This window comes from Lampris incognitus, chromosome 7 (genome assembly GCF_029633865.1).
Source record: "Lampris incognitus isolate fLamInc1 chromosome 7, fLamInc1.hap2, whole genome shotgun sequence".
Classification (NCBI taxonomy): Eukaryota; Metazoa; Chordata; class Actinopteri; order Lampriformes; family Lampridae; genus Lampris; species Lampris incognitus.
This window is the reverse complement of record NC_079217.1, coordinates 33,115,015-33,142,097: the sequence shown is the minus strand read 5'-3', so window position 1 is coordinate 33,142,097 and position 27,083 is coordinate 33,115,015. Positions and strand designations below refer to the sequence as shown.

Sequence of the window (27,083 nt, the reverse complement as noted above, 5' to 3'; positions counted from 1 at the left end):
GATTCCTAATCACTAACTGGAAAAACCCAGGACATGTGCTCCTGAGAAGACACAGTGTTAACCTACCCCCCCCCCCCACACACACACACATAGACAACTGACCCCCTGGACAATGATAGATTACACCTGATAGTCTAGTCAGTTAAGGCAAAATGGCTGCAAAAAGTCATTCACATTTGAGCCTATGTTTTTCTGTTAATTTAGAGTCCAATAAAGAAAAAATGCAAGGAGCCCAAAATTTTAGGTGGGGGAAGTCTCTGAAATGGCCACGCCCACTTTTTAGGCCTGGAAATCAGTATCTCGGCTCCTGAATGTCGCAGAGAGCTGATCATGGGCTCAAAAGAAGCAGAAGCACCACATTTATATAAGCATTATGAACAAACATATACCCCAAAACCTTTACTTTTTCAGATATTGTAAGAAAACTAATTTTTACTGGTCACGTTTCACGTATCAGCTCCTGAAGGTTGTAAAAAGCTATATTTGACATGAATCTCATTCACTGCCTATGTTATAAAGCATGAAGCACAATACACACACGAATCATGAGTTTAGAAAATATCTTAGTTGTCTGTGGTTCTTCTTATCACTTGGGATGTAATGCCGCCTCTGACCACAATTACAAATTGGCGCTGTTTGTTTATCAAGTGGTTGATTCTACAGGAAAGGAAGCAGAAGTGCACATGTTTCAGTAAAGCTAGTTTACTGTAAACATTTGCCAAAATATGACATGCATGCCTCATCTGGCCTTCATATCAGTGAGTTAATTTGTTCCTGACCTCGTGGATGGATGGTAAGGAACAGTGTTGTTTTATTTTTGTATGTTTACCTTGTAAAACATTATTTTCACCTTAGCTCATATGTGTAGGCCTAACTAGCCTTGCAAGCATGACTTGCTCGATACACTCGACAGCACAGTTGCACAGTTGTAGTATTTGGCTAAGGCATTACCTACTTTTGGACAGTTGGTGTTTGTGTGTCTGCTTGCTCTACACATGTTGGTTAATTTTGGGCATTTTTAGTTGGCTGGTATGAAAGGGTGAAAGTATTTGTAGTAACAACACTTTTATTATGCTATATTTGGACACACTTTTATTGGACTATATTTTGTATCTATGCAGAAGAATAAATAACATTGTTTATTGCATGCTATTTTTGTGGGAGGGTGGATGTATTGTGCCATACCAGTGAAACATCACTCTGTTACAAACTTGTGTACAGAAAAATCAAGTTTAAATTAGTTCTGATTTTCCATGATCAGATGATCCCCCATCCTAACTATGGAACTAGGGAACAAGACCCTGTGCATTGTCTGCAAGGTTAGTTTTCACGTGTGTGCTTCAGTAGTATAATGTTTATGACATCAATGAGTCCAACAGTGTTAGTTTTCATGCGTATTCCTTCAGTAATGTAATGTTTATGACAGCAATGAGTCCAACATTTCATTTCTAAATTCATGACAGGAATCTGGTGGAAGGGACATAACTGCTGTCACAGCTCCTAAGCTGCTTCACCAAGTAAAACTGTTTGAGGAATCCGGACTGATCACCAATGATGCGGATATCAATCTTTCACAGAGACTGTCAGCTGTCAATGCAGAAACTTTACAGGATGGATATAAAATCCACAAGAGTTGCTATGATCGCTATAATAACAGCCATTTCAATTGTGCGAAGGATCGTAAACGGAAAAGAGAACTGGACCTTGCAGATCACCAGACTATTGGGGCAAACACACGAGCAAAGGCTGGGCCTAGTCTTGCGTTTGGAGCCGAACTTTGCTTCTATTGTGAAGAGCCAGCCAGCTCAGTTCATGAGGTTGAACTCATCCATTCCCTTCCCAGATGTCATAAGTAAAGACTCCAGTTTTGTCTTTACAGTCGGCAAAACTCAGCATGACCAGTTTGTGCAGGAGCGAATTGTATTAAGTAAGAAGGATGTCAATGCAACCATCTCACGAAATGCCCTGAAACTCCCAAGTTCATGTGCAAAAGTCCAACTCGCTAGCCCTGCAATCAAGCCACCCAAAGGAACCTTTGCAAAGCTGAAGGAGGCCTGCAGATCAAGAGAAGAAGAGACAAGGAAGTTATTTGGTGGTGAATTCACAGGTGAAACTAATTGATATAAAGTCAGTTATTCAAATATTTTAGATGTTACTTAAGTCTTACCAGATTTTTAATACAGTGATATTCATTGATTCAATTTCACATTCAAGTTAATTGATTTGACAGTAAGCCCAAGAGTTACACTTAGCTTAACTATTCATTTCAATTTCAGGTTTACCCGACGCCTTGTCAACAAAGGATGGAGATATTTATCATAGCCAAAAGTCTCAAATTCTTAAGGACATCGGTGTACAAGTTCAATCTACATCCTCAGAAGGACTTGTGATAGATTTGTCTGTGCAAGTACGAATCATGGCAAAGTCTCTCACCAAAGGCATGACATTCCAAGACTTTGTAATCAAAGTGTTGAACAGCATTGCCAGGATCGGTCATGAGAAGAAAGCCAATCGTATTGACATTGTGGCTGACCTCTACCAGAATATGAGTATCAAGACTGCGACTAGGAAGAACCGGGGATCAGCAGGTAGTTCACAGATGGCTTTCAGTGAGAATGACACCATGCCAGAATCTAAGCAATTCTTTGAAGCTTTTCTGTCTAATGTAGACAACAAAGTAGCCCTGAATCTAATGTTCGCCAGGATTGCTAAGGCACAAGCGTGGAACTGGGACAAGGAGTTCAGCATCACCTACGGCAGAAAGGTGCTTGCAAACTTCGGCGAAAGCTTCGAGATCCAGCTTTATGACAGCATAGATATGCTTGAGGAGGCTGACAACCGCATCGTTTGCCATGTGATGCACATGCTAAACAAGGGGATCAAGTCAGTTACAGTTAGAACAGTCGACTCCGATGTGGTAGTCATCCTACTAGGGTTCACTACACAGTTCCTATCAGTATGTAATGACTTGCAACTTATAGTTGACTTTGCAGTTCCTGGCAAACGCCAATTCTACTCAATCACAGAAGCACACAAGAAGCTTGGTGGAGATGTGGCCGATGCCATGCCTGTGTTCCATTCTTTTAGTGGCTGTGATTCTGTGAGCGCCTTCTTTGGCCACTCAAAGACTGCTCAATACAAAGCCTGGATAAACCACAGTAAGTCCACAGAACTCACTGCTGCTTTGAGAGGACTAAGTTGCTGCCCTAGTATCGAGACAGTTAAGGAAAGCATGGAAGTTATTGAGCCCTGGGTAATGAGCTGGTACAACAAGACTGGACTGTACAACTGTGTCAGTATAGATGAGCTCAGATTCCAGCTGTTCAAGCACTCAGTTAATGATGAGCTGAGAGACCTACCCCCAAGTCAGGATGCGCTTCTACAGCATCTGTTGAGAGCTACATTCCAGGCAGGATGGCTGTGGGGAAACAGCCTGCTACAACTCCCTTGTCCCCCTGTCATTGAATGGGGTTGGACTACCGAAGGAGAGGAACTCTTCATCAGGTGGAGCACAGTTTCCACAAGAGATACATTGTCTCAAGTAACAGGGGTGTGTAGTTGCAGATCTAATAAGTGTACCTCATGTTCTTGTGCTGGCAGAGGGATGAAATGTCTCATTTATTGCAAGTGCCTCAGCAAGTGTTTGAATCCAGTCTGATGGGATGTGTGAGGTTAAAATAAAGATTTTTTTGGACCTCACATGGTTTGCTTTGTTTCTTTGGTGGTTACTGGGTTCCTCCTCTTATAACAAAGAGTCAACTTGAATACTAGCACTCCATGAGTAGATGTAACACTTTTACTCAAACAAACTGTATAGCCTTCTTGCACAGATTTGGCTAAAGTTGATTGCATGCTGCTGATCAATTCAATGGAAAAAAGAACATGTTCATGAATAGCTCAAAACGTGAAGGTTTTAGGGCATACAGTATATTTGTTCAGAGCACTAATATAAATAGTTATTTCCACATCTTTTGAGCCCAATATCAACTCGGGGCAACCTCCGAGAGCTGAGCCTGAGATATAGTCCCAGGGCTAAAAAGTGGGCGTGGCCATGTATGTGACCAGTGAAAATTAGTTTTTTGTAAATACCTGAAAAAGTAAAGGTTTTGGGGTATATGTTTGTTCATAATGCTTATATAAATGTGGTGCTTCTGCTTCTTTTGAGCCCATGATCAGCTCTCTGCGACATTCAGGAGCCGAGATACTGATTTCCAGGCCTAAAAAGTGGGCGTGGCCATTTCAGAGACTTCCCCCACCTAAAATTTTGGGCTCCTTGCATTTTTTTCTTTATTGGACCCTAAATTAACAGAAAAACATTGGCTCAAATGTGAATGACTTTTTGCAGCCTTGACCCCATATTTGCCCTTAACTGACCAGACTATGAGGTACTCTGGAGAGACAGGGGTTGCTAGGGGCAATAAAGTAACAAACACTGAAAAAAGGGTAAATTTGTACAAAGTTTTATTTTCTTCGTCAATTAATTGTTTTTTTTTAAAGCAAAACGGTAAACTTTATTTAAGCCATGACTCAATGGCTTGGATAAACTAATATGTCGAGGTGGTATCTCTGCTAGCTTTTTTCAAAGACTCAAAAATATTCTGCCAAGTACACACAGGCCCAAAGCTGCACCACAAGTTCCCTGGCCTAATATTTTCCGTCATACAAGAAGGTATTCAACTACACTTGATCACACAAAACTATAAGAATCTCTTATTTTAATTGGTACTTTGCTATATTTTTTTTCTCTAACATCTTGCAAGAAGTGTAATACAACAGATTTAGCAATAGTATTAATCCAATTTTTAGTAATACAACACTGATCACATTCTTCTGTCGCCTCCAGTCAGTCTGTGTATCAAAAGCTCAGAAATAAAACCTTCCACAGTGTGTCTCAATAGGCAGCTTGTCAGTTAGCCTCTGTTCCTGTTTATCTGCTCGTTTCCCAGCAGCCGAGGCCTGCAGGACTTGGCTTGCCCTGGTGACATCACATTACCGTTTTGCAACCCTAGCGTTTTGGTCGGGGGCACATCACCCCCGTGGCATGGATGGACGCTGTGGCATTAAAACATTGCCGTTTGCTGTGTAAACAACATCATTCAAAACATCAAGTCCGTCAGAGCTCAGTGAATCATGGTCTATAAAACTGAATTGGAAGCCATGTAACAACTCTCAGATAAGAAAAAACACACTTCCCCTTGCATAGCTTGAGAGTTTAATTAAATTAAAACCAAATTAAGTTTGATGGAAAGATGTAATTGAAAGACATTCGGTAGTTAAAATGTATTATTATTATTTTTATTTTTATTTTTTAACTCAGACAGGGTATTTCTAGAGCAACTCATATTGAAGCAGTGCTGGGGTAGGGGTACATTCATCACTCTCAAATTATATAGTTGATTGTTAAAATGTCAAAAAAGCTATGATTCAACTCATTTAACAACTGAAGCTGAAAAAGAGAGAATATGCACTCAGTAATACTTTAAGCAGCTCTTTCTAACACCACAAACTGTATACTACTACATGCAGCTGCATAGTAACGTTTAGAACCTGCAATCTACAGCTTGATGATGCACAATATAACATAGGTGAAGTTTTACACCTCAATGTCTTCAGGGGGAAACATTTTTAAACAGCTTTCTAAACAAGGTATTTTGGGGATGTGCAGACTCCCTGTCCTACTAATAACACTTTTTGCTGAGCAACATGTTTCCTTGTATTGAAACTTAGACCTATAATAGGAAAAATTTATTTTCATTTGTTACCTCTTATCTATGCTACATTCGAGAAATTCTTCGAAAAAATGTGTTTTAATGCTGTGCTTATAGAAATAATATTTTTCTCTGAAAAATACAATATTTTGTACACTAAAGTAATGTCCAATGAATGGGGTGCAAGCCTGACACCTCATAAGCGATCTGGGGGAACACAGGGAGCATAGCGGTTTATTCCGTTGCCTACCAAAACAGGGATCACCAATTCGAATCCCCGTGTTACCTCCGGCTTGGTCGTGTGTCCCTAGAGACACAAATAGCCGTGTCTGCAAGTGGGAAGCCAGATGTGGGTATGTGTCCTGGTCACTGCACTAGCGCCTCCTCTGGTTGGTCAGGGCACCTGTTCGGGGGGGAAGGGACTGGGGGGAATAGCGTGATTCTCCCATGCACTATGTCCCTCTGGGGAAACTCCTCACTGTCAGGTGAAAAGAAGCAGCTGTTGACTCCACATGTGTTGGAAGAGGCATGTGGTAGACTGCAGCCCTCCCCGGATCAGCAGAGGGGGTGGAGCAGTGACTGGGATGGCTCGGAAGAGTGGAGTTATTGGCCAGATACGATTGGGGAGAAAAGGGGGGAGGGGATAAAAAAAAAAGAAGATAAGCGGTCTTATACCACAAAATTGATTGTATTTCCCGAACTAAAAGTCACTGTTTTTTTTGTTGTTTTTTTTACTCATCTGAACGAATATACTGCATTTCAATTATGGCCACTAGATGGCACTGTTTAATCTTGTGACTCAATTTGAAAATACAGTACAAAATGCTATCTCCTCACTTAAAAATGGCAAAGCCCCCAGCCCAGATGGCTTCCCAAGTGAGATATATAAAAAGTTTGCTGGGGTCCTCTGTCCTTACTTACATATGTTTGGGCAGGCTCATGCCGACGGCACCCTGCCCCGTACAGTAACAGAGGTGGTTATCACTGTGATACATAAGAAGGGTAAGGATCCGGGGGAAGTTGGTTCATATCGTCATATATCCTTACTAAACTTAGATGGTAAAACATTTGCCAAGGTCCTGGCTAAGAGATTTAACCCTCTACTGGGCCAACTGGTCCACTTAGACCAGACTGTATTTATTCCCAGCAGAAGTTATTTTTTTAACCTTAGGCCCCTATTCAATATTTTGTAATCCACTAGTGTGTCAAATGAGGATGTTGTAGTGCTTTCATTAGAAGCGGAAAAAGCATTTGACCAGGTCGAATGGCCATACTTATTCGAAGTTCTCAAAAGATTTAATCTTGGTGAATATTTTACATCATGTATCAAACTTCTCTATAAAAAACCCTCTGCAAAAACTCTTACCAATCAAACAATGTCTCCTCTCCTCAAACAATCCAGGGGGACAAGACAAGGGTGCCATCTTTCCCTGCTAATATTTGCGCTCGCTATGGAGACTCTTGCTGAGAGTATCAGGGCAGACTCCCTATTACATGGATATAATACAGGGAGAACAACAAATAAAATCTCATTATATGCGGATGATGTTCTCCTATACATAACCAAACCCCAGACTATGATTCCGCTAATTTTAGAGAAAATCAACCTATTCAGCGGCTTCTCAGGTTATAGAGTCAACTGGAGCAAGAGTGAACTGATGTCCATTCATCTCAGTGATACATCCTGGCTGCACACACTTCCATTTAAGTTATCCACTGACAAATTTACATATTTAGATGTTGTGGTTACAAAGTACTACTCCTCCTTATTTGAGGCTAATTCCCCCCCACCCCCACCCCGATGGCAAGGCTTGAAGCGAACATACAATTTTGGAAACTCTCCCCGTATCTTTGATAGTTAGAGTGAATGCCATTAAAATGGTCTTTCTACCCAATTGTTATACTTAATCCAAAACATCCCAATTTCTCTCCCTAAATCCTTTTTCAAAAATATAGACTCCATCATAATTCTCTTCCTGTGGAACTAATAAACACAGGATAGCTAAAACACACCTTTGTAAGCCAAGGTGGGACGGGGGATTAGCACTTCCAAATTTCTTACTGTATTACTGGGCATCAATCATCAGAGTCTTCACCTTCTATCTGGATAACTCAACCCCTCAGCATGGATGGGTCGAAATGGAACAGTAGGAATGCCACCTGTTTCTCATAGAGGCTGTTTTGTTGTCTCCCACCAAACTAGATAAATAAATGTATGATTCCAACCAAGTTATACATGGCATGTTACGTATATGGAAACAAATTAGGTCTCACTTTAATATTAAACCCTTATCCTTTGCCCTTCTAATAGCTGGTAATCCTACTTTTGCCCCACCCAACCTGGATGGTACTTTCAGATTGTGGAAGGTGGCTGGCATCCACACTATATGTGCTTTGTACTTTGATGGTTCTTTCGCTTCATTCGCTCAGGTCCAGGAGGAACACAATCTCCCAGGAAACAATATATTTAGGTATTTGCAAGTAAGGGATTATGTTCAAAAACATCTACCAGGATTTGAGGCAGCCAACTGTTCAATGATAGATGTATGCCTTAAAAGACCATCAAGCTCAGAAAACCTTTGTCCTTTATTTATGACACCTTACAGCAGGTCGACTTACTCTCATCAGAAGGTATTAAGACAAAATGGGAGGAAGAATTGGGTCTGCAGATATCTGATGAAATTTGTGAGGGAAGCCTAAAGCACATACATACATACATGCTCAAGCAATGCTAGACACTGCCTTATCCAATCTAAAAATGTTGTTCGGACTCAATTATTCCAGAGTTAGGCTACACCGGATTTATCCCAAAGTGTCACCCTTATGTGAAAAAGGTCAGTCAGCTGAAGGTACTCTGCTACATAGTTTGCACTTTGCCCAAAGATACAGACCTACTGAATAGAAATATTTGAGATACTGTCTAAAATAATCAACACCCAGTTAGAACCGGACCCTCTTTTAATCATTCTCGGAAGGTCTGATACGCAGACCAATCTGACTGCCTCTCAACAACACTTTCTCTCTTATTCCCTTATTTCAGCAAAGAGGTTGCTTCTTTTGTTTTGGAAAGAAAAAGGGGTCCCTACTACTAAGATGTGGCTCAGCGACCTGTCAAATACCTTACATCTGGAGAGAATAAGATATTTTTTAAAAGATAAAGTTTCACTGTTTGAAAAAACCTGGTTACCCCTTATTCATTACCTTGCTAGTACAACTAGCTAATCCTGCAACTAATATTTTTCACTATTAATCAGCCATTCAGTAGCAGAGGGATGGGGAGAGTGGGGGAAGATATTTTTATTTTATTTTTGTATTTGCTTAAGCTGTTTTGTACCATTAATATGCAATATGTTATATTCATCTAATATCTGTTTTGCATTAAGCATCTGTTGCTGTTTAGTACTCTGTTGTTTTTCTTTTTGTTTGTCATTTGTTGCGTACTTGAAAAATGAGCACTGGATATCATATGTGTACATGCACAAAATAATTGCTCAAATAAAATATATCATAAAATTAAAATACTGTATTAGAGGACTGTGTTTGGATTGGCATCCTGCAAGTGCTGTGGGATACCAATCCAAATCTCGTGGTAGTGGGCAGTTTTAACTTTGCTTCAGGTGGGAGCAGGCGGTCAAAAAGTAAACTGCAGGTCCAGGGATTTAGCTAGCACTAACCAGAAAGATAGAGTCAACAAATGAAGTTGAAAAGAAGATCAAAGTAGGTCATTATATTACAAAAACAAGGCAAGGCACGTCTGGCATTTGGAAAAATTTGTCAGTTGTTACTGACAAAGACAGAAATGAACTGGGCATTGTTGGTTGTGACAAATATGCAAAAGTATTTATCTACAATGGGCACAAATCTGGCACCTCCGGGTTGAGGCGACATACCTGCTCCGTTCTTCCCAGTCAAAGTAAGCTCTCCTTCAAAGACAAAGCACTTCTGTCTGCACATATTAAAAAAGACACTACTGAAAAATGTGTTGCATTTTGCTGTAGTGACATTCGGCCGTATGACTTCATCACCGGGAAAGGCTTTTTTTTGACACAGAATGGAATAGAATAGAATAGCATAGAACGTCTTTATTGTCATTGTACAGAATACAATGCTGATCAGTGCATTAAAAGACATGGAAATTAAACAAAATTAAACCTCAGCAAAACAAACAACTAGTTAACAACACATGTCCTAAAATAAGTAAATTAGATCATTAAAATGTAAATTTGCCTTAGAATAGGTGTTCTTGTTGCACTTGAATAACTTATTATTGCACTCGCATGAATGCAATTATGCACTAGAACGTAATGTCTCTATGTTATTGCTGACTGCATCTCTTTATTAATACTCCACAGTAAAATAACATGTTTTCCATGCGGTACAGGAGAAGACACTAAATCAATGGAACTCTATTGTGCAGGCATGAATGGTCAGAATGTTTGTGGGTGTGAGCGGGAGTGGACATGCACCTTGCGGGAGTGGCATTAAGAAAACAGTCCTTCATAGGTCTCTATACTTTACCATCATATAAATGTGTTTTATACACTAAAGCAAATTATATATGTATTTTTGCTCCCAACAACAGTTTTTTTTGCTGAGCAAGACTTATACTCCGGTGTGACTTGCAGTCCAGGAAATACTGTAGTCAACTGCATATAAGTGTCCATACCCTTCTAAAAATGCCCGGCCATTATTGGCTATAATTTGTCAAGTCAATTTCCCTTCCTTCACCAAATCTTAATCATTCGAAGACAGTCAAATAAATCAAATTGCAGAGGTTTGTGGCAGGCCACATGGCGTTTCATGGGACTTTTAAGTTAAAAAGCAGAGGCCAAAAAAGGAAGTTACAGATTGCTTAGGACACTGCCTTCACATTACTCATGTATGCATGTGGATTCCACTTGAAAGGCATAATTCATTACATCTACGCTTCAGCAAACACTTGAACAAATCTGAACAGACACACATTAATCTGCAGTCCCATGCCACGCTACAGTAGTGAGGACTACAGCACAAACGGTACTTACATCAGGCTAATGAGATGCTATTCAATTATATTGATAGCAATGTACTCAAAAGCTCCCAACACCAAAAGAGAAAAAAGCTGACTCAAACACTTAAAATGCTTTAGAAATAGAAGCAGACACATTGCACACACCCATCAATTCTATGACAAATTGATGTAAGTGGTAACAGTAGGTTGACTCATTTTGAAACCATCCTACAGTACAGAGATAACGGCCCCAATTCAGAACGCTGTCTAATAAACACATGCAGGCATGCACACACACGTACACACACAAAAACACAAACACAAGGTAAGCATAAATTCCCTAATAAAGGCATATAAATTTGAAATGAAAACATATTGGGATCATACTAAACAACAAAACACACTGCTCATGGTGTTATCTCCCCCCGTAGCCTGTCATGTTCTCCAACACACACAAATAAGCTTGTGGCATTTCACACCAGGCCTGGTCCACTCATTTGCAATACAGCCATTTCACATACACACACCAATCACACACTGTAGAAAAGTGTGTGCGATTGGGTGAGGGTGTTCCTAAAACATTATAAACACTTTCTTTGTATTGAACTGCACCCTGTTTTTGAATTATTGATTCCTGGCTCAATAATTTAGCATTTTTGCTGTATGTAACCTGTCTTCTCCCTTTCATTTGAAATAATATGGAGAAGGGAGAAAAACTTTATTTTAGACTCGCCCAGTCAGTATTAATGGAGACAGCAGTCCCTCTGAAAACCTTATTCATAATCCATTATTTTCTGATTTACTGTCCATCAGAGTTCACTGGAATGACATACCTGTGGAGGCATGGAGATGTTTAGGAGAGATGGCAGTGGAGTTTCTAACTAGATTGTTTAACACAATCCTGGAAAGTGAGAGGATGCCTGAGGAGTGGAGAAGAAGCATACTGGTACCGATTTTCAAGAACAAGGGCGATGTGCAGAACTGTAACAACTACAGAGGTATAAAGTTGATCAGCCACAGCATGAAGATTTGGGAAAGAGTAATAGAAGCTAGGTTAAGAGGAGAGGTGACGATCAGCGAGCAGCAGTATGGTTTCATGCCACGAAAGAGCACCACAGATGCGATGTTTGCTTTGAGAATGTTGATTGAGAAGTATAGAGAAGGCCAGAAAGAGTTGCATTGAGTCTTTGTAGATTTAGAGAAAGCTTATGACAGAGTACCGAGAGAGGAGGTGTGGTATTGTATGAGGAAGTCAGGAGTTGCAGAGAAGTATGTAGGAGTGGTGCAGGATACGTATGAGGGAAGTGTGACAATGGTGAGGTGTGCGGTTGGAATGACGGATGGGTTCAAGGTGGAGGTGGGATTACATCAAGGATCGGCTCTTAGCCCTTTCTTGTTTGCAATGGTGATGGACAGGTTGATGGACAAGATCAGGCAGGAGTCTCCATGGACGATGATGTTCGCGGATGACATTGTGATCTGTAGTGAGAGTAGGGTGCAGGTTGAGGAGAGCCTGGAGAGGTGGAGGTATGCACTAGAGAGAAGAGGAATGAAAGTCAGTAGGAGCAAGACGGAATACCTATGCGTGAATGAGAGAGAGGACAGTGGAATGGTCAGGATGCAAGGAGTGGAGGTGACAAAGACATCTGAGTTTAAATACTTGGGGTCAACTGTCCAAAGTAACGGGGAGTGCAGTAGAGAGGTGAAAAAGAGAGTGCAGGCAGGTTGGAGTGGGTGGAGAAGTGTGTCAGGAGTGATTTGCGACAGAAGGGTACCAGCAAGAGTTAAAGGGAAAGTTTACAAGATGGTTGTGAGACCAGCTATGTTATATAGTTTGGAGACAGTGGCACTGACGAAAAGACAGGAGGCGGAGCTGGAGGTGGCAGAGTTGAAGATGCTAAGATTTTCACTGGGAGTAACGAAGAAGGACAGGATTAGGAATGATTATATTAGAGGGACCGCTCAGGTTGGACGGTTTGGAGACAAAGCAAGAGAGGCAAGATTGAGATGGCTTGGACATGTGTGGAGGAGAGATGCTGAGTATATTGGGAGAAGGATGCTGAATATGGAGCTGCCAGGGAAGAGGAGAAGAGGAAGGCCAAAGAGGAGGCTTATGGATGTGGTGAGGGAAGACATGCAGGTGGCTGGTGTGACAGAGGAAGACGCAGAAGACAGGAAGAAATGGAAACGGATGATCCGCTGTGGCGACCCCTAACGGGAGCAGCCGAAAGTAGTAGTAGTAGTAGGAGAGTTCACTGGAATGCATTGTAAGAAAATATCTCGGCAAGAAAATTTTACGAATACTTTACTAATTTTACCTAGAGTTATACTTTCAAGGCTACAAATGAGGTCCTTGTTGGCATGTAGAAGGTTGGCTAGCCATTGGTCCCTTTTAAACCAACATCTAATGGCATCACTACCATGTGAGGGAGTGAAAACATATAAATGGTAAATGGTTAAGACTTGAATGGTAAAATTTTAAAAAAAAACAACCTCTCAGTATGCTGTGAGACTTAGGCATGACAGAAGACACAGACGGTGCCGGTTAGTAACCATGATATCACCAGATACTTCAGGGGTGTGGAAGCACTGCGTTCCAAGTGACAAATAAAAAAAAGGGCTTTAAATAGGTCTAAATGGAAAGTCTTTGTTTTATGTAGGTGTTGTGTAATTGATTTTGAACATATCTAGAATGGGAAAAAAAACATATTTTTTTCATATTGCCTAGACTAAATGATGAAGGAAACTGACCTTGATTTTGATAGGGAAGAAAGTGACTATCGACTCCTATGCTAACATTTTACCAAAGACTCACTTTTATCCTTTAATTTTGTAGACAATGGCCTTAGGGTCTGGAACTTGGTAAGAACATAGTCCTTGGACATCCATCCACACCTGGCCAAAGGGTTTGAAGGTTTAGTACAGGACGGGACATATTGCAGCTACCTCAACCAAAATGTTAGGTGAAACAACTGATTGAATTAATATTAGTTTAATATGATAACAGCATAATTGAAACATACAGCATATGGTCGATAAAGATAGTTGCAAGAGTAGATATATTTGGTAGATCTGTTTTAATTTAGGCCAAGAAACTCTGGACAGAAAAACATATGACATAATCTGTTAGTCATTGTCCAATGTGGGATATTCTCAAAACCTATGAATGAGGAGATGTCTAAATTACAATAAAGCTGATTAAAAATAACAACTTATACAATTAGCAATGTTAAATTTTGTCTATATGATTTCATGACACCTAAGACTGGAGAAGAATAAAGTTGACAAAGGCCCAAAAGAATGTGGAGAGACCCTCACACACACACACACACACACACACACACACACACACACACACACACACACACACACACACACACACACACACTTCCTCTCTAAAAATAAATGCTACATAACTGGACATTTTACAGCATATTTGGATAGATAAATCAAAAATCATATATACTAACATCAGTATACACACACACACACACACACACACACACACACACACACACACACACATATATAATGTGTATATATATATAAATAAAATCCAGTAAGTCAAGTAAATTCTTTATGAGACAGTACCAGCCTGTTTCATGCCATAAGCAATCATCAACTGTAAATGGTCAACAATGGACAGCTGATGACTGCTTATGGCATGAAACAGGCTGGTACTGTCTAATAAAGAATTTACTTGTCTCACTGGATTAGTTTGCGCATATGGCTAATTGACATACCTATGGAGGCATGGTGATGTTGAAGAGATATGGCAGTCAAGTTTTTAACTGGAATGTTTAACACAATCTTGGAAAGTGAGAGGATCCCTGAGGAGTGGAGAAGACGTGTACTGGTACCGATTTTAGAGAATAAGAGTGATGTGCAGAGCTGTAGTAACTACAGAGGTATAAATGGAATCAGCCACAACATGAAGATATGGGAAAGAGTAACAGAAGCTTGGTTAAGAGGAGAGGTGACGATTAGTGAGCAGCAGTATGGTTTCATGCCATGAAAGAGCACCACAGATGCGATGTTTGCTTCGTTGATGAAGTATAGAGAAGGTCAGAAGGAGTTACATTGTGTCTTAGTGGATTTAGAAAAAGCATATGACAGAATGACAAGAGAGGAGGTGTGGTATTGTATGAGGAAGTCAGGAGTGGCAGAGAAGTATGTCAGAGTGGTGCAGGATACGTATGAAGGGCAGTATGAAAGTGGTGACGTTTGCGGTAGGAATGACAGATGGGTTCAAGGTGGAGGTGGGGTTACATCAAGGATCCCTCAGCCCTTTTGGGTTTGTAATGGTGATGGACAGGCAGTGGAAAAGGTCAGCAGGGGTCTCCGTGGACTATGATGTTGGCGGATGACATTATGATCAGTAGAGAGAGTAGGGTGCTGGTTGAGGAGAGCCTGGAGAGGTCAACATATAAACTAGAGAGAAGAGGAATGAAATTCAGTAGGAGCAAGAAGTGTGTGAATGAGAGAGAAGACAGCTGAATGGGGAGGATGCAAGGTCTAGAGGTGGAGAAAATTGATGAGTTTAAATACTTGGGGTCAACTGTTCAAAGTAATGGGGAGTGTGGAAGAGAGGTGAAGAAGAGAGCGCAGGCAGGGTGGAGTGGGTAGAGAAAAGTGTCAGGAGTGACTTGCGACAGAAGGGTACCAGCAAGATTTAAAGGGAAGGTTTACAAGATGGTAGTTAGACCAGCTATGTTGTATGGCTTGGAGACGGTGGCACTGACGAAAAGACAGGAGGCAGAGGCAGAGTTGGAAAATGCTAAGATTTTTGCTGGGAGTGACGAGGATGGACAGAATTAGAAATGAGTATATTAGAGTGACAGTTCAGGTTAAATAGTTTGGAAAAAAAGCAAGAGAGGTGAGATTGAGATGGTTTGGACATGTCCGGAGGAGAGATGCTGGGTATATTGGGAGAAGGATGCTGAGAATGGAGCTGTCAGGGAAGAGGAAAAGAGGAAGGCCAAAGAGGAGGTTATAGATGTGGTGAGTGAGGATATGCAGGTGTTTGGTGTGACAGAGGAAGATGCAGAAGACATCAAGAAATGGGAGGAAGAGGAGAAAGAAGAAGAAGAAGAAGAAGAAGAGGCTTATCACAGATCAACAAGCAAAAGCCACAGGACAACAAATACAGTATGTACTGTACATTTTAATTCAAAGTGAATAATGGTAAAAGCAGCCTTTGTGCAAAAATCCCAAGGTTTCTACCTGACTATACTATAAGGTGTTCAACCCAATCCAAAATCCTTTCTTTAGCAATAGGAGTGCAAAAACTCATAGCCTCAATTTATACTGTAGTAACAAAAATAAAGGTGGTTCATCTGCATACGTGCAAGCCAAAGCTAACACACCAGCAAGGCAGCAGTTTCTCCTGGATACTTGAATTCATTGGCAACCTCTATTAACCATCACAGCTGTACACCTTCACCAACAATTGGGAATAGTCAAATAAAGCTGGGGAAATTCATTTACTGCAAATCAACCCATCCTAGCTGTGATCTATGTAGCTAAGAGCAGTGGGCTGGAAAATATTGTAGCGAATTCAGGGGGGCAGCCCAGTCATCCGTGATCGTTACAATATCATGCTAATCAGAGGAAATTTTACACGATAGGTATATATCACAATATCTGCCTATATATGCAAAAATGCTATATTTAAGAATCTAGCTGAGGTTCATCACATCAAACTGTTTGATAATGTAAAGTGTAATTTTAAATCAAAGCTAATTTTCAAAAATAACACTCAAATATTCATCAAATACAAATATCAAATATTTCAGACCTCATTTTGGAAGAAATTTTAGGTAACCGATTCTCATTATCAATTATTTCAGACAACTTTCCCGCAATTCTATATAAAATCTGACACCTCATATTATCCCTTCAGGATAAGTCAAAGCTGCCTGAGGTAAGAACAACAGGAATTATTTACAAGTGCTGTTTGAGTCCTGTCTGCTCTTTCTGTATATCTGCAGTTATGATATGTAATATATGAGTGTTAGGTCGACATCAAATGAAGAAAAGACATGGTGCACTAAGGGAGAAGGAACATTCTTGAAAAACTTGAGACCATCTGATTTAAGGTGCTTTGATGATATTTAAGGTTTTAGTGGCCCATAATTGCCTTCCTCTTGTTGCAAGACAGGAATGCAGAGGCAGACTCTCTGCATGGAAATGTTCTTATCAAAGCAGTGGGCAGTTACTTTACATAAACAAGAGGCTCCCATGTGAATCGCAGGGTGACTGACAGACAGGCAGGGATTACTGATGACTCCCCATCACATTGAAGAGGGAAGAGGGGGCAGGGAGAGAGAGAAGGAGTAACGAAGAGACAGAGTGAGAGAGAGAGAGAGAGAGAGAGAGAGAGAGAGAGAGAGAGAGAGAGAGAGAGAGAGAGAGAGAGTAGGCAAATGATCAAGGAGAGAGGGAAAAAGAGAGAAATGAGAGGAGAATAAAATAAAGAGAATTGATGCAGCAAAGGGAAGAGAGGAGGCCAGCAAACAGGAAAAACGCCCTCTATGCTTTTTCTGAGTCAGGCTGATGGGTGGGTGTGATAGTTCAATCCTGTTAAATGAGGGGGCATTTCAGAGAAAATAACGAAGAAATAAAGTGTTGTTACACAAAAAAATATTGTTTAGATGTGGTTACTGGAACGTTACTGGTCATTTAGTTAAAAAAAAAGGGGGGGAAAGCGATGCAAATACTGCAACAGCTTGGAAATCTGAAATGATGAATCAACATTATTGGGGATATCCTGGTTATGGCATTTCTTAACTTAAAGACATCAACAGTCACTATCCCCTTCAGCAAGCCTGCAGGCGCCCTTCCAATCTAATCATCTTACATCTCATCACATTAATCACCACCCCATGCCCATCCATTCATGGATGTACAAACACATCGCACACAAACAAAAGCACTTTGAATTTTGGAAAAAAAAAACCGCCACCATCCATTTGCAGTTATTATGCATCTCTGGGAATATCATGACCTGTCATAAATACTTGTTAAATTCTGACTTAGGAATGTGCCTGCAGTATTGGCACATTGAAGAAAAAACATGCACATGTGATCAGGAACAACCCGGGAGGGGAGGGTGGCTGGAAAACTATAATGTCCAATCAGAAATGAATAGAACATATGAAAGAAAAAGCATCGATACTGAAATCTTGGGGGGCAAATGATATAAGCAAAGAGATGAGGGCGGAAAAGCAGAATAAGGAAAAGAGGAAACGTACAAACATACCCAGGTATTAAATTTGTATCATGTGGATTAAATTCCTCTTTGAAATACAGGTGTGAGACATTGGGATGTGATGTGATTGACGTGTACGTCTATCATTTCCCACACAACTGCTTGCGTCTCGCATCTAGAGATATCAACCACTGTCTTTTCACAGACCGAGGTCACAGAAAACCACAACGCCACCCTATATGACAGCAGTGCAGGTTGGCTGGATGCTACTTTTGAAGTCTTTGTGTAACTGTAAGGTAAAGACTGACTAAATGGAAATCCTTTCAATTATTACTGTGGGGCCTGATTGGCTTGCACCAAGTGACGTGCAACGTCCTCTTACAAAGAATCTCTCCCAGAAATGGACGCAAGTGCACAAAGACAGTCAGTTATGCCGGTCTGCCCATTATGGGGGCGCAAAGATGAGAAAGGAGTGAAACGGCAGTTCTCTGTTCTGAACCAGCAGGTCATGAAAGAGTCCAGTTTCAATGCCAGACAGTCACTTCTCACGCCCCAGTGATTTCTTCAGGTCCAGTTACATGTAGCTGATACCTGTCCTCGACTGGTCGCAGAAGGCATACTGGTATCGTCAAAGATGTAGCTGTTTGTGAAATCCTCCCCATTTACTGGGAGGTGCAACTGTGGAAAACAACAGCTTTTTGGGTATACAATCGTCTACAGTAGACACTTGGTACAGTGGATTTTACACTGTATATTTCAACAACAGCAGCTGAGGACCTTGGGAAATATGAGGAACAATAAGGAAGTCATGGACGCCTTTGTCTGAGATGAGTTATTATTCTTTTAAGCTTAGTATGCTGAAAGACTATTTACAGTGTCTGTCAGGAGCAATTGCAATAAAACTGGCCTGCATGTCCAGCTCTGCAGAGTGGCACTCTCACACTATAGCTCTCGGCTATAGGAGCTACATTAAATGTCAGTCCTGCAAATCAATAAAGTGATACTTTCATTTCTTTCATACTGTATTCCAAATGTAGCATTGTACAGCACAAGCGAAACAAAGGAATATCATTACTGGTTCACACAATGAGTGTGAGTGTACATTTTTAACTTACTAAGAAAAAAAAAATTCAGAGGCAGAGTGGAAAAGCTTTACAACAAAGGAGACCGACTTGCACCTTGGTGGACAGGGTACATGTGAAATTCTAGCACAAAAGTGGATTACTGTTCCCTTGGGAGCCTATTTGCAAATAAACCTTTAGTATTTTGTATCGTCTCACCTTCTTTATAAAGACCATGGTCAGGATTTTATGGGGTTCAGGCACACTGCTCTGCTGCCTCACACTGACTATCACATTTCATTCGTTCACTTGAACTGTTTCAAAGAAGTTTTTTTTAACATTTTCATTGCATTGAAAAAAAAAGTGAGTGCAAAAATTAGTCAATTTTTTTTCCACATTTCTGATCACGTATGGGAACCCAATGTCAGCTGTCATACTAAAATGAAAAATCAAAAAGAAAATACACACAAGAGAAGAGGAAATGTATTTGTGTAGAGCAGAAGAGATGCACAGCTGCACTCAGAGGAATATGTGCAACATCAGTGCAGATACAGGGTTGGTACTCTGTAGCCTTTCACTCAAAATGCAACGAGAAAATATAAGCCAGTATATGAATACTGCACAAAATCCGATTCCTAAATCAGCAACTGAAAATAAGTTAACCCAAACCTGGTGGATAGCATGTTGCTGACTGCTGCTTCTACTTGGCTACAAGGCATGTTGTTATCCACTGCTATAGCCAAAACAAAGGATGAGCTCCATGAACACAGAATGCTGACTTAGTGCTATCCTATCATCTGGCCTGAAACACAACCACACACAACAGGAAACAGAGCTGCACGATGTCCAGTTCATGTGTCAAAAAGGAAGGAAAAATCTATATCTCTTTCATTTAGCTCTGCACTACTTTTTCTATGGGCTCAGAGCTGTCAAACACAAGTGCCTTCCCCATCTATGTGTTTATGCATGTTCACAACCCATAATGTGGATTAAAAGGTGATTTATTTGTTTGACATATTTGCAGCTAATATATCTGTGGTGAGGCCACAACTCTGAGTGACATGCTTGACAGTTATTTGTCTTCTCAATGTTGCTTTCCTAGATTGTTGTCTATTTATTCAAACATATACATATATGATTCAAGCATGTGTGTGGGTGTGTGTGTCTGTGTAAGCAAACACAGGGGTCTGTATGTGTGCATTTGTAGTAACAAAACAACTTATATGTGCCCTTTTTGCAAGCAGAATAGCCGAGATAGGGGAGAGGTCACAACACACTGCTCATCCTGTGCAGAACATGATGCATGTTCCAACATGCCGGGCCTAAACCTATTATTAGAAAACAAGAATATGGATATACTTTGTTTGGGAGTGAATAACATGAGCCATAGACATTATTGCTGTATGACGACTTGTGCTTTGAAATTAGGTATTTATCACATAGTCATTTATATAAAGTGGATTCACAGCCTTCTAAAAGGAAACCATAATATATTCATACAGGCTGTTCATTGTATCCTTTTAATTATGATAAAATGAATGAGATAAAATGTCATCCAACAACCCTCCAACCATGATATTAACCACAATATTATGATACTGAAATATTTATCCTGCATGCACTCGTTGGCAGACTTGTGCTATCGCATGAAGCTCCTTTAGACGGACAAAGATTTTGAAGAGAAGGATTAATTACAGAAAAGGATCAAAATAATCAAAAGTAATTAAAAATCTAATATTCGGGAGCTCCTGGGAGCACTGATAGACAAGAAACAAGGGAGCACTGTAATAATTCCCAGGTCACCTTTGTGAGGAAAGCTCAAAGTTATGTGCTATTGGAGCAGCAACGGGGATATTTTTGTTGAGGGGTAATGGTCCTTAATAAATCAATGCTGAGGGATTGAGATCAGTGTCGGCTCTCTGGGAACTGAGAGGCATTATGAGTGAGCACTGCTACACATGCCTGCCTTTGACTAAAACAATAACGTTGACAGTTATCCAACCACTCACTTTTCAGTTACTTTTCTTTCTACACATTACAACAGGGTTTGATCAGTAGCACAGTACACACTAAAAAATTTGCAATTTCAAAAGACAAGCTTGCCTTTCTACTATGTGAAGAGGACATTCAGTATCTGGCCATTTACTGAAGAGGCATTTCCTTGTCCAAGCTCATTGAAGTAATTATCATTTATTTCCATGAGTTGTCTGTTGTACACTTAAATAGTGTAGGTAAGAGTTAAAAGGGCAAAAATAAAACTCGAGCTACAAAATTGAACAGTTGCTGCCGATATGTATTTATTTAGAAATATTAGCATGTGTTGTTTTTTTTATGGCTATCTGTCAAATGTAGTCTATTCACTTTTAGTCCCATGACTGATAAGATGCAATGGGCAAACATACTGGTGTACACTGGTTAATTTGTTAAGTTTGATGGATGTGATAACACAACCACTAGCAGTTGTGAGTTGATTACTAGTGGGCATTCCCATTCCTATTCTTTTATTACACACAGCTTTAAGTAAGAGATTCTCCTTTGACTGTTTCACCTTCAAAATGCTTATCCATCCCAGTTTACCTTGGTGGTGTCATCATGAGAACGTTGGTAGCGTTTCCAGCGGCAACCGTAAATCCCAGTGATACAGGACAAACATAGCTGGCGCTCGTAGACCTGCAGCGGCTGGTGCTTAACCATGCTCCTTCAGTCAGTCCTGGCTCCACCTCAAGAGCTCTAACATCCCACTGACAGCCAGGGATCCTGGAAGACAATCCAAGGAAATCAAGAGTGTTAAGTGCCAGTGTCAATATGCATGTACCCATCAGGGACAACCTACAGACTTACAGACAAAGCCATTCAGTACTTGAAGAGTGTAGCTAATCTATTAACAATGCTAATGGACCTCCGGCTTGGTCGGGCGTCCCTACAGACACAATTGGCCGTGTTCGCGGGTGGGAAGCCGGATGTGGGTGTGTCCTGGTCGCTGCACTAGCGCCTCCTCTGGTTGGTCAGGGCGCCTGTTTGGGGGGGGGACTGGGGGGAATAGCGTGATTCTCCCACGCGTTACATGTCCCCCTGGTGAAACTCCTCACTGTCAGGTGAAAAGTACCGGCTGGTGACTCCACATGTATCGGAGGAGACACATGGTAGTGTGCGGCCTTCCCCGGATTGGCAGAAGGGGTGGAGCAGCGACCGGGACAGCTCAGAAGAGTGGGGTAATTGGCCAAGTACAACTGTGGAGAAAAAGGAGGGGAAAAAAACCCCAAAAAAAACAATGCTAATGGACATAAAAAACAGGTAGTGAGTTAGCGATACCATCGCCATCAAAACAGATTTTAATTTTCTGGGAACTCCACTGCTTTTTCAAGCTTTAGTCATCTCTGCAACTCCTTCCTGGCTGGTCTCCCGAAACACTCCCTTCAACGGTCACTGTGGCCCACTTCATCTTAAACCTCCAAAAAAAAAATCTATCATGTCACACAACTGTTACACATCATATTCAAAGTCTTCTTTAAAACCCTGGTGTTGTTGTTTAAGGCTGCAAAGGGATCCACACCTCCATGCCAAGGGTCCTATGGTTTGTGCATTGCAGAAAACACAGACTACATGACAGAATCGAGATGTGAAAAAAAAAGAAGAATGTTTCAGCTATAAACACCAAAGTACGTGTAATTTGGAGATTTGGGAGAGATTATGACACAATTTGTGAACATATAAGGACTTTAAAGTAATTTGTCCTTAGATCATGCGTGCAGGGGCTCTCCCCTGCCTTGCTTCTGTGCCATTGCACATGTGCGCATGCACATCAGAGTGTGAACACATCAGTAAATGCACGTGGATTTTTGTATGGGATTGAGAAAAAAAAATCAGGACAATCAATGCAAAGCTAAGAAACATGAGTATTTTATTTTTGGCAGACACTTTCCTGCCAAAATTGTGTGGGAAAACTCCGCCAGTGACGTCACCAGAGGTCATTCCATTAATGTGTAAATCAACTCACTTTCTGGTTTGTCACTACCTTCAGTGGACTATGTCAGAATAGGCTAAATTGTAATGAAAATATGAATAACAACATATAGATACAGATTCTGTAGCAAATGCCACCGAATGCTATATAAACATGATGATTCACCATCTATCCGTTAGTGGTGTTATGGGCAGACACTTTTCTGCACAATTTCAAAGCTGGGCGGAAGACTGCATAGTATTATGGCAGCTAGGAGTGTTATCCTTATATATATACACTAGCCGGGCACTTTATTAGGCACACCTGTCCAACTACTCGTTAACGCAAATTTCTAATCAGCCAATCACATGGCAGCAACTCAATGCATTTAGGCATGTAGACATGGTCAAGACGATCTGCTGCAGTTCAAACCGAGCATCAGAATGGGGAAGAAAGGTGATTTAAGTGACTTTGAACGTGGCATGGTTGTTGGTGCCAGACGGGCTGGTCTGAGTATTTCAGAAACTGCTGATCTACTGGGATTTTCACGCACAACCATCTCTAGGGTTTACAGAGAATGGTCCGAAAAAGAGAAAATATCCAGTGAGCGGCAGTTCTGTGGGCGAAAATGCCTTGTTGATGCCAGAGGTCAGAGGAGAATGGCCAGACTGGTTCGAGCTGACAGAAAGGCAACAGTAACTCAAATAACCACTCATTACAACCGAGGTAAGCAGAAGAGCATCTCTGAACGCACAACACGTCGAACCTTGAGGCAGATGGGCTACAGCAGCAGAAGACCACACCGGGTGCCACTCCTGTCAGCTAAGAACAGGAAACTGAGGCTACAATTCACACAGGCTCACCAAAATTGGACAATAGAAGATTGGAAAAACGATGCCTGGTCTGATGAGTCTTGATTTCTGCTGCGACATTCGGATGGTAGGGTCAGAATTTGGCGTCAACAACATGAAAGCATGGATCCATCCTGCCTTGTATCAACGGTTCAGGCTGGTGGTGGTGGTGTAATGGTGTGGGGGATATTTTCTTGGCACACTTTGGGCCCCTTAGTACCAGTTGAGCATCGTGTCAACGCCACAGCCTACCTGAGTATTGTTGCTGACCATGTCCATCCCTTTATGACCACAGTGTTCCCATCTTCTGATGGCTACTTCCAGCAGGATAACGCGCCATGTCATAAAGCTCGAATCATCTCAGACTGGTTTCTTGAACATGACAATGAGTCCACTGTACTCAAATGGCCTCCACAGTCACCAGATCTCAATCCAATAGAGCACCTTTGGGATGTGGTGGACCGGGAGATTCGCATCATGGATGTGCAGCCGACAAATCTGCAGCAACTGCGTGATGCTGTCATGTCAATATGGACCAAACTCTCTGAGAAATGTTTCCAGTACCTTGTTGAATCTATGCCACGAAGGATTAAGGCAGTTCTGAAGGCAAAAGGGCGTCCAACCCGGTACTAGCGAGGTGTACCTAATAAAGTGGCCAGTGAGTGTATATATATATATATATATATATATATATATATATATATATATATATATATATATATAGGGAGAGAGAGAGAGAGAGAGAGAGAGAGAGAGAGAGAGAGAGAGAGAGAGAGAGAGAGAATTATGAAAATCATGATTGTTTACTTTTAAGGCACTTCCGCCTTGACTTCCACATCAGCTGTAGTGGTTGCCCGCTTGGCTAAGAGGCATAAGGAATGACTGGTAGTGATTATTTAGCTTGTAATGATCACAAAAAACCCAAAAAACAAAAACTACTAGCTGTAAACAATATCTAATGTAACTATGCAATTTATAATGCAGACAAAAATGATCACTGAAAGTGAAATGTTGTTTTCAAGGGTACAATAGAGCCATTCATGCACCAGAGCCTGCAAGATCAAAGTCAAAAACCCTTGGTACCAAGAGCTGCTAATTCACCATGCATGGCATTGTAATAAAAAACACACACTGACTTGAAAAACACCTTACCTTTGATGCCACGCCAAGTCTCAACTTCAAATTCAAATTAAACCACATTCACAGCTCCCGTTTCCAATGACAACTAAGACTAGTGGGAGCTTTCATCAATATGTTCAGGGTCAGAGACCAAAGAAAATCAAATCAAAATGAAAAAAGACCTTGGAGAGCCCAGTGTCTATTGAACGTCAAATTTAAGCACATTGACTATAAATACATACATATCCCCTCTGGCTCTGGCACTAAATGTCTGGTCCAAAAGGCACCAAGTGTGTACGGTCTGTCCTGATGGTGCAGGCTAAAAATGAAAAAGGCAAGAAGTTAACAAATGTTACACGATGTCACATCTTGCTCATACCATATCTTGGTTTGATAAACATCATGTGTGCTGCGTTTTGAAATGGACCAAAATAGTGTCCATGACAATGATGATGACGATGATGATGTTGTTATCATCATTATTTTCATAGACATTATTATTATTATTATTATTATTATTATTATCATGATCAACATCCTCATAATGTTTGGGAAAACCTGACTCAAATAATTTCAATCAAATCAAATCAACCCATTTTACTGTAGCTTAGCACTGGTGTACTGGCTATGAAATTATGACGAATTTAAATTCTGTTGGGTGCAAGTGATCAGGTAAATTACTAAGGCCTCCAATGAGGATGCTGCTGGTTCAGCACCAAGACTATAATCAGCAATAATAGAAATAATAAAACGATAGCCCTGCTGACTGCTTTAACACATGCACCTCCCTCTACAGGTATTGAGAGAGCCTGTTATGCTGGTACTGCAGCTGCAAAACACACACACCTTAATTCAATCTGCAGCTGACAGGAAATATTGATGTTATCAGAGCAAAAATGTCTATGCATACATTATCCAAACCGCTTATCCTGCTCTCAGGGTTGCGGGGATGCTTTAGCCTATCCCAGCAATCATTGGGCGGCAGGTGGGGAGACACCCTGGACAGGCCGCCAGGCCATCAAAGGGCTGACACACATTCACACATAGGGACAATTTATTTATTTGTTATCAGAGCATAAATGTGTCCGTGGAAATAAGAGGGGTGGTCAACAGTCTGCGGACGCGAGAGGCCACAACCCATAGTAACATACAGATAAACATGATTACATGCAATACCGTGTATTCCTGTGTTGATGAATTCTTCATAACAAAAAGCTCCGAAGTTTGGATTCGGTGGATTGCCAGTTGCACCAAAAGGGCTTACGCCTGGTCTTAAGCTAAGTCGGCCATAACTTGGTGTTCTTAGTCTGACCTAATAGTTAAGTCATTTGCCCCATCCAGGCTAAAGCCCTCTTCTCACTAAGACCGGGTGTGAACCTTACGTATAATCAGGAGCAGGCGTAAAGTCAAAATCTAGGCCATTTCGAAAAGCAACAGCTTTAAACAACACAGCTTGTAACACTGATCATGGTATGTCACGTATATCAACTTTACAATGAGTGGGCTTTTAGATGGGAGAGAGTTATTAGGGACAAAAACAATCTCTTGGACATATACAACAATGAGGAGCTGATTGAGAGGTTTTGAATCGGTAAGAAAGATGAACTTATTGAAGAGCTGTCACTGGACTTGTTATTTGTGTTGGACCACAACACAGTGTTGTCATCCACATTGCAGCTGCTAATAGAACTTTGTTTATATGCAAACGGTGTGTTTCAAAACCAAGTTGGAGACATGATCAGCGTCCATATGGCCAATGCCTGTCAGGTCATACACAGGGTGGCACTGGCACCAAGCCATCGCCTTGCGTGGTATTATTAAAATAGTTATTATTAAACAAACAAACTAAATAAAAATCATTTAACAATCATTTATGGCCTCTGTTATTTCTCTCCAAGTCGACTGTTTCTTCTTATTTGTTATTAAGTGGACTGCTTGGCAGTCAGCATTTTCTTGTGCTGGCTGTACAGCTATATTAATTTTCTTATCTCAATGACCATGAAATTGACATTTCTTTTTCTTTGATCCTCCATAAGATTGCCACAAATTATAAATGATTAGCTACAAATTAGCAAGACAGTGGGAGATATTTCACAATGTATCCTAGCAATGCATGCTGCTAGGCAATAACCACAATCATGTGGGCATTCCATTCACATGGACGCGCATCACTAAGACCGGGCGTAGTTAAGACTAAGCTG

At 40.9% G+C, this 27,083-nt stretch overlaps 1 protein-coding gene and 1 long non-coding RNA gene across 3 annotated transcripts in view; one reads left to right on the top strand and one right to left on the bottom strand.

Moving 5' to 3' along the window:
- Nucleotides 1–27,083, bottom strand: part of gdpd5b (glycerophosphodiester phosphodiesterase domain containing 5b) — an 81,366-nt gene that overhangs the window by 32,338 nt on the left and 21,945 nt on the right. For both annotated transcript variants that reach the window (XR_008810517.1, XM_056283435.1), the window contains exon 2: nucleotides 21,547–21,726. Coding sequence is in view for 1 of the 2 variants with exons in the window: in XM_056283435.1 (XP_056139410.1) it covers nucleotides 21,547–21,663 (117 nt within the window). In the remaining variant the exon portion in view is untranslated. The remainder of the gene's footprint in view (nucleotides 1–21,546; nucleotides 21,727–27,083) is intronic.
- On the top strand, nucleotides 661–1,749 carry LOC130115673 (uncharacterized). Its single transcript, XR_008810518.1, has 3 exons — nucleotides 661–793; nucleotides 1,262–1,319; nucleotides 1,464–1,749. It is a non-coding gene; the product is annotated as an uncharacterized LOC130115673 (long non-coding RNA).